We start from the raw sequence: 8,987 nt of genomic DNA on the forward strand, positions 1-8,987 counted from the left end.
AAATATTACAATATTACAATAATATTAATGTTACGAACCCACTGCCTTTCCCCCACACATTGTTATTAGATACTGTCATAATATTCTTATTAACATTATTAATATTAGATATTATTTTTGTGGTTGTATAACACTTGATAATAAGTTAAATAGCAATATATTTTATAACAATAACTATAAACACACGTAAAAAGAAATAATGATAATTTGCGCTTCTCATGTTTTACCCCCAGTTACCCTGTATGATCCGTTCGTTTAACAAATCTCGAGACGATTCGACATACTCACTACATTCACGCCATCACTCACATCTTATTATTAAACCAATTCCACAATTTTATTATTATTAACATTATTATTAGATACTATTATTATCATAACCAAACACCTTTATAATTATAAACCAAAACGCCAAGCAACCGCCACAGGTAGGAAGGGAGCAAAGTTGGGAAAAACCCATGAAGCGACGCTCGACTCCAGGCCCTTTTCCTGACCATTGGTTGGTCGGAAGCAAGGTGCCAAAGCTAGTATAAAACCGACGTACCTGAACAAGGTCGACAGACAGTGTAAAACCATACACCTAGAACGAAACCCGTTCGAACTAAACATTAAATAAAACGACAGATAGTTTAAAACGATACTCCTAGAACGACACCCGTTCGAACTAAACATTTAATAAAACACCATCAAACACATTTCTGGAATTTTACACCTTTAACCAAGCTGAAACGAAGGCGATCTCTCAATCGTTACGGCCCGTTCCGTAACAATTAAATATAATATTAATTATTGTAAAGAGTAAAGATTGTAATTTTTCGAAATTTTCCAACTTCTGAGCAAATCGAGAATTTCGTAGTACATATATATTTCTGGATTCTCGATCGAACTAAAATTTATTTTCCAAACATCGTAGTAAATTAATATTCCCCTATCTAAGTTAACCAAACGAGAGTGCATTGTGGTACTCCCTTGGGAATCCTAATTTATTTAGTACAACTCACCCAAGAATACTTCAACAGAGCCTATAATTTCCCCTTCAGCTTTACCTTCTTCGGATCAGGCTATGTCCCAGGGAAACCTCGGCGAGCCAAGATTTATGAATCGCCAAGTTTCGCGACGGACACGAGATTCTCGAATAAAGGCAAGGGAAACGATTTCATGATCTCACAGACAGGGAAATCCATGGTACACTTTGAAGAATCGTATTGTTACAGTACGGTCTGGCATTGTTACCGAGATTCGATTAGATCGAGAATATATAATTCTTTACGCACGCAAATTTCAACCGGGTGAAAGTAAAAATCACCGGAACCTAAATGGAACGTCGTGTTTCTCGAATTTTGCATTCGAATACCTTCCTTGTTCGTGGCGGAATAGAGTTGAATCAATTTGCATTATTTACGTTATTAAGCCTCGTTACGTTTTCTAAACCTAATATGGTGTTTTACCTTGAACAAGTGCAAAGTCGTGTATTACGAAGCTGCGTGTATGTTCATTCGTTTACCGAATGATTATTATCTAGAGATAATCGTGGAATAATTTGTTTATATAAAGTTTGGATGGAATCACTTGAAATATTTCCGAGGAAAATTGAATTGGAAAGCTAACTTTAGGTAACACTTGAAATCGGTGAAGAAAGAGCTGTGTAACTTAAAGTAAAAGTTGAGGAAAAGAAATGTAGGTAAACGAAGAGTGAAGGATTACTGTGATTTAATGTTGCAACGTAAAATTTTTGTTTGGTTCGTCCTTTAATGTCTGAACCTTAGTGATAGCATATTTTAGTTACTATTGGTAACTGGTTACAGAGTGAAATTGGAATTATACATTTTTCGACGAAAGAAGAAAATTTTTTTAATTTTGGTACTTACAGTGTTTTTTACAAGAACTCTTCAATTATAGATAATGTGACGGGAAAAAGAAATTCCACTGCTTACGAAACTCGAATCCAGACCTTCCGCATACAAAGCGATCTCCTTATGCGATGACCCACTGCACATTGTTGAATACCGTGTAAACTTTCAGGATTTTGTAGAAATAATATGAATTTTGTGTGAAAAATGCACATTGCAATGAAATATTTTACAGGATGTCGTTTTTCGACCTCTAGATTCACCCTTCCAAATTTCGTTAGAATCCTTGGAGGACCTTGTAAGGCTAATATTCGCAAAAATATTTCCAATTCACAAAAATATATCACGATTTTCTCAAGTGTAAAGAAAGACACATAAACATATATTTAGTAAAAATAAATGTAAAAAAATATTTCCAATGCTAAGGCTAACATTTCCCAAAAATATTTCTATAATTTCACGATTTTCTCAAGCGTAAAGAAAAACACATGAAAATATCTTTGTTAAAATTAAAAATAGACAAATATTTCCAATATTCTCATAAAAATAATACTTATTCCTACTCCAAAAAAAAAAAGGGTTCTTCCTCAATTAATGCTTTAATAATTAGGTTTCAATTGAGGGAAACAGCATATCAGACAATCATTTTAATTAACGACACGCTCGTCCAGTATGGCGGTCGACGAGGTCCGCCTGAGAATAACGAGGATCCCGGTTAGTTGTGTGTGCATGTCAGCGGACGAGGAAGCGGAAACGCGGCGTAAAAAAATGCATGTGAGAATCGGTATCCTGTAACGAGACTTTTGGTACGGAACCTGTTACGTAAAGCGGCGATTCGCTGGCTCGCGAAAGTCGAGCCGCGATCTCCACTCTTCCGAGTTCGTCTGCCACGCTCTCGTCTCGCGATCCATGGATCTGCAACCTCGATCTCTAAGTCGCGAGTTTGCTCTTCGTTCATGAAAACAGTCGGATATATCACGTGAAATGCCTAGGTACATTATCCTTCAACAGTTTAGAAATCCTGTGTACTAATCCTTGGAATATTAATTCTTTGCATTTGGAGAATTTTGGAAAATGACCAATCTCTGGGAATTTTGGAAAATTACTAATCTCTGTGAATTTTGGAAAATTGGTAATCTCTGTGAATTTTGGAAAATTGGTAATCTCTGTGAATTTTTTCATTCAATTTTCAAAAATACAGTTTGCTAGCATAGATAGAAATTTGGTAACGACACTTGTAACGTTAAAGGTGGCAATAATTAAAATCCTGATTTTGGACAGTGAGTTTTATTTACATTTGATAACATATATAAATAGAGGATATTTCATACATCGGTAGTTTTCATGTAACACAGTATGTTTACAATATAATTTCATACATATACAACTTGAAAATTGCATAAAGGTTTAATGAAAATCCACGATTATTTTGTTGTTACTATTTTTAATGAAATATCAATTACTACTATTTCTTTTTCGTATTTAGTCTCGATACTTTACTATGAACAATGGCACGTGTAAGTTGTTGCTTCATAACAGAAAGTGTATTTACAGATCATTTACATTAATATGAATTAGAGACTTATTAATAACTACTTCGGCGAAATGATAGATTTACAGTGTCAAGCATCAAGAAATTACGTTTGGTCTGTCTGAAAATAATTGTAACTCTTCGAGGTGAGGTATAGGTAATGGTTCGATACTAAACAAGGCGAGATTTTAGGTTTCATCGACGAACGAGGAAGTTATTATTTTAGGCAATTCCTTGCAAGTTGTGCTTGAAAGTTAAATCGTTGCGAGAATAATGCACGCAGTTTTCCTCTAACGTTTGCCAAAGCTGAGAAAATTTCTCGAGGAGAAACGAATCGATAGCTGTTATCGGGTTTCAAGGGGAATCTACTGTGAACAACAAAAGAAAATTTTCTTTTCGTTGGGTAAACATCATTCCATCAATTTCTCCTTTCTTTTTTTTTTTTAAAGAAAATAAAAATCAATCGTTTCCCTTATTTGTTTTAAATAAATGCTAAAAATAATGTTCAAACATGTTTCACTGAATGGATAAGAAACTGAGAATCTTGGATAACAGAATCTTTGAAGAAAGGCATGTGAAAATTAATTCTCAGTTAATAATACATTATAAGTTTACCGATAACACATTTATTAATACTTAGAGTGTTTTCATTTTTAGCATTAAGTGTGCAGAAATATTTAGAGACCTAAATTAACCTGTTAACTGAGTTTCGAACAGAAATCGAATCTTTCTATGCAGTTTGTCATTAAAAATGAGTGAAAATTATAACCAATTACTTAATTCTTTTTTCTTGCAGATGAATTAAAAACGAACAATTCCTCGATAAATAAACTGTCGCGCTCTAAATATTGGCTAATCAATAACGAGTTAGCTCATTTCGCCCAGTTAACAGATTAAAGGCTAAGAAATTTCGCGTTCCTCGTTTTTTCACGAATATTTGCATATTCACTTCTTAAATTTGTTGGACTAAATAACCGAATAAAAAATATTGTTAGCATTCAGCGAAAGACAAGAAATTACACCTTTGCCCCAATCGAAAGTTTCACCTAGCACAATTTACACCAAAAACCATATTTGATTTTACATTAACTCCAAAGATACTTGATTCCAAAACAGCAAAACCATAAGATCTATCCATCATTCTATCCAACTCCTACAATCTCGTTACAGACAAAAAAATTCTTCAAAAAACACCACACTCAACGACCCATTTACCTTTCTCCCATTCCAAAAATCGTTCCAATTAATCGATAATTAACTCCATTCTCGTCATCTGCCAACATATCGATTCTTGTGATACATCCAGTCCTCCTTGATAAGATCACTCGCCTTCTCACCGATCATGATCGTAGGAGCATTCGGATTTCCACTGACGATAACAGGCATGATGGACGCGTCAGCCACTCTGAGTCCCTTCACGCCGTAAACTCTCAGTCTAGGATCCACCACAGCTGTAGGATCCCTTTTCGGTCCCATCTTGCACGTCCCGGTAGGATGATAAATGGTAAAAGTGAAATGCCTGATCGCACACTCCCAATAATCATACGTATCGAAGGGATACCTGTGACAGCCAGGCATACGAATAGTATGAGGCCTCGAACCGAACCTCTGAAAGGCTGTAGTATTGGACAACTGCATGGCTATCCTTATACCTTCCACCAGAACGTCCATATCCTCCTTATGAGTGAAATAATTCGGATTGATATCCGGATAAATCATTGGATTCTTGCTCTTCAAACGCACCCATCCGGAGCTCTTAGGTCTCAAGAGAAGAGGTAAAATGGACCAGGTCTCAGCCTGATTCAGCGGCTTGTACATAGTATTGTACACTCTGTCCCTCAGACCTAGAATCTTCTTGATCTGATCACCCGCGTCGGAGTTGATCGAACTGGGCGCGAAATGGAACTGAATATCGGGATACTTCCCCGAGATATCTGCGTATTTGGAGTTCACGAAAGCTAGACCCTCTACTCCAGGAGTGGTCATGGGTCCTCTTTCGTTCAACACGTACTCGATCATCACCGGCATAGTCTGGAAGCGGTCTTTCTTCAGACTGATCGGCTCGTTCACTATGAAAGTGAGTCCTCCAAGTCCCACGTGGTCTTGGAGGTTGTCTCCGACTCTCAGGTCTGACACCACCGGTATATCGAGCTCTGCCAGGTGTTCTTTAGGCCCTATTCCCGATAGCATCAGCAGTTGAGGTGAATTGATCGAGCCAGCTGATAGAACGATCTCTCGCCTGACCCTTATCACTTGCTGTCGACCGTCGCGCAGAATCTTCACGCCTGTGGCTCGCTTGTCGTCGTTGAACAAAACCTTGAGCGCCTGCGAATTCATCGCTATGTGAAGGTTCTCCCGGTTCTTTACCGGTCTCAGAAATGCTTTCGCCGTGGAGCAACGACTGCCTCGACGAATGGTCCCTTGGGTTAGCATGAAACCGGTCTGCTCCTTGCCGTTTATGTCCCGATTCTCGTAACCTAACTCCTGGCCGGCTTGCAGGAACGCGATCGATAACGGTGTTCTCCATGGGGCCTCTTGAACTGTTAGGTAACCGCCTGTATTGTGATAAGGAGTTCTTGCTAGGTAAGGGTTGCGGTTGTCCTCGGATTTCAGGAAATAAGGGAGGACCTCGTCGTAGCTCCAGCCTTCGTTGCCCAGTCTTGCCCAGTTGTCGTAATCGCGTCTGGAACAAGCGAAACTGTAGCGGTGAGAAATATAGTTAGGTGTAGAAGTCTTTGTATATCTGTTTCTTTTTTTTTTTTTAAGGATTAAAACAAACTAACACTATATTAGAAAACTTTTCAAGCAATTGCTTGTGTTTATTCCTCGAAAGTTTGAAATCGACTGTTCTTTATTCTTTTTGGCGTTAGAAAGAGGTTCAATCTTCGTCTGAGAAGACGACATACAGGGTTGACCGATAAGAATTACTACCTTAAAAAAGCAGATTAAAAGATGCTGTTTTATCAATTTCCAGTGTTTTACAAAATCGAACTTTTTCTAATTTAGTGTTTCATTTGGAACTCGAAGTTTAGTTTTCCATTTTCAATTCTATACTCAAAGTATCAAGACTGAAAATTATTGTTTAAATATCTGTTCAACATAGTCTGAATACGTGATACATTTTATTTGTTCAGTTTCAAAGAGTTCAAAGCCTTCGTTCAATGTTATAGAATCCAAATTCATCGTTTTATCTTCTGCTAGCAAACAAAATTGGAAAATTTTATAAAGTTAATCGTACAAACTAACGAAGCGTGTACTCTTCGTCGAACGTAATTACAGCGACTCCCAGCAAAACTTCCCTTCGTATTTCCCTAATTAGTATGCAGATACTACTCCCTGTTATTTTCCTGCAATATTCCCGCATAACCGTGCATCGAACCTCTTCCTATTATTCGTAACTGCCTCGATTTACAATTCTTCCGGTTCCCATATAGCCGGTACACAATAACGGACTAATTGAAAGCAGATTTGATTAATCGATCCTGAATTACCGATTACCCCGGACATAAACCATGGCGTTCAGCACACTGCTGCCACCGAGCACCTTTCCACGTGGCCAGTTACACCTGTCGCCGTTCATAGCGAGACAGTAGGCCGACAGAGATGGCGGTGAAGTTTGATACTTCCAGTCGAACTCTGATAGCTGGGTGTAGCCAGCCAGTAAAGGCACGTCTGAGATCTCATTTTCATTACCGCCCGCTTCCAAAAGTAACACGGTCCAATTCGACACCTCTGATAATCTCGACGCGATCACCGCACCTGCACTGCCTCCTCCGACCACTATGTAATCGTACATTCGCAGCAGCTGAAATAAAAGTTTTATACGAATTAACTGGATTATTTAGAATTGTTCATATAAAAAGTGGTTTTGTAAATTGTAAAAATATGAAAGGGAAAGGTTGTTGGAAAGTATGTATTGGATAAAATTTGGGGATCTGTAATCTGTTTGACCGACTGTAGATAAAGTAGATCTGGATCATTTATTTTAGTTGGTAGAATGTTGTTCGTGGTTTTTGTACGGTTATATAAATTGTTTCGGAATTTTAAGTGCAAGGCTAATGGGTCAGTTCCATTCACTTTCTGTGATTGCAGTGAGTATAAAAACTATTTGTACAATTTTCTCTTTACCTTGATATTCATGTAGTGATTAATTCAATTCGAATGTATTAAGTGGTGTTTAATCTGAACAGAAGTATGGAACTTAACAAAAGGAATAAATGTTTCTATCCAATACGACGTCGAAGAATTAATTTTCAAAATTTGGAAGTTTAACTTTGCAAATAAAATTTTTATTCGAGTAATATCCAATTTCACCAAACATCATTTTCTTACAAAAATAGTTCTACATTTTTTGTTTGTTTTGGGGCAAATAAATTTCAGTAAACATTCGAACTGCATGGAAAAACGTACAGAGTTCGTTCTGTTCATTTCACCATGTGCACTTACGGTTCCGAAACACTTCGTAGATTGAAACTTCGATCAAACCTGGCGTGCATTAGTCGGATGAGATTCTGGATCCGCTTGGTTGTATCGAAATACGGTCAGGCCGATTGCTAGGAGGGGAATCAGGGTGAATCCGAGGACCGAAGTAGTGCTGAGGAAAGTAGTCAGCCCTATTGCCATTTCCGCTTAATTCCACCCCGCGACAGCCACGTCCAATTGCCTGCCATTCGACGAGACGAATGTGTCACTCGAAGCTCTGAGGAACGCTGGTTTATCTGAAATTTATGGAATTTAATAACGATATTGCCAAGGAAATATTTCTATTTATAATAGTCCACAGAATATGGATATAACAGTTATCAGATTCTTTAAACCTGAAACAGTTTGTTTAAAAAATAATTTTCACAACTAGTTTCGTTATTTTAAATTTATAAAAATCATCGGTCTTTGAGTGAAACAATTCTTTGAATGCTACTTTTACAGTGTCTTCATTTTGGAATAATTTATTTGTTGAAAAATTGTTCAGGTGTTCGAAGAAATGCTAATCTTATTGGGGAAAGATTGAGCGAATGGAGGAGAATTTGGCAAAATTTTATATTCTTCACAGTTAACAATAATTCTTTTTTTAAACGTTATCATCGACTGCCTTATCTGGCCTCTTAGCATATTTTTCTTGAATTTTGCACACCAACGTTGAAGTGTCCTAATATAAATTTACATTTTCATCAATTTTTCCAAGTTTAAGCTTATACAAAAAATTTACACGAATATCCTGAATATTCGTCACGTCAGAGAATAATGTCCAAATAATTGTATTATGAATTTTTTTTTTTTTTTTGCTATTCAATACACGTGTACAACAGCAAATTCCTTCTACAGAAATTTATGGTCGGCCAAAATTTCATACACAGTATCAACTCGCTAATTTCAAGTATTTCTGCAATCTTCGTAATATTCGAAATAAATTACCGACAATACTCACGGTAATTACCATAAAACACGGCATGAAGCATTCTCAGTACTCACATTAATGAACAAAACTGCAATATTTATAATACTTGGAATAAAGTATTGAAAATCCTCCTAATAATCGTTACGAAGCATTTAGAATAAAATATTTGTGTAACAATGTTATCTAACGTAATACTTTTTAAACCGATCGC

The 8,987-nt window shown here is 36.9% G+C and overlaps 1 protein-coding gene across 1 annotated transcript; it reads right to left on the minus strand.

Moving 5' to 3' along the window:
* Positions 1 to 4,650: 4,650 nt before the first annotated feature.
* Positions 4,651 to 8,004, minus strand: LOC108579052 (glucose dehydrogenase [FAD, quinone]). The gene is made up of 3 exons (XM_017942486.1): positions 7,867 to 8,004; positions 6,873 to 7,186; positions 4,651 to 6,064 (listed from the first exon to the last, which is right to left on the minus strand). Exons 1-3 carry the CDS (start codon positions 8,002 to 8,004, stop codon positions 4,651 to 4,653), a joined length of 1,866 nt encoding a protein of 621 aa, XP_017797975.1.
* Between the last annotated feature and the right edge of the window lie 983 nt (positions 8,005 to 8,987).

The sequence above is a fragment of the Habropoda laboriosa genome, unplaced genomic scaffold (genome assembly GCF_001263275.1).
Source record: "Habropoda laboriosa isolate 0110345459 unplaced genomic scaffold, ASM126327v1 scaffold14, whole genome shotgun sequence".
Taxonomy (NCBI): domain Eukaryota; kingdom Metazoa; phylum Arthropoda; class Insecta; order Hymenoptera; family Apidae; genus Habropoda; species Habropoda laboriosa.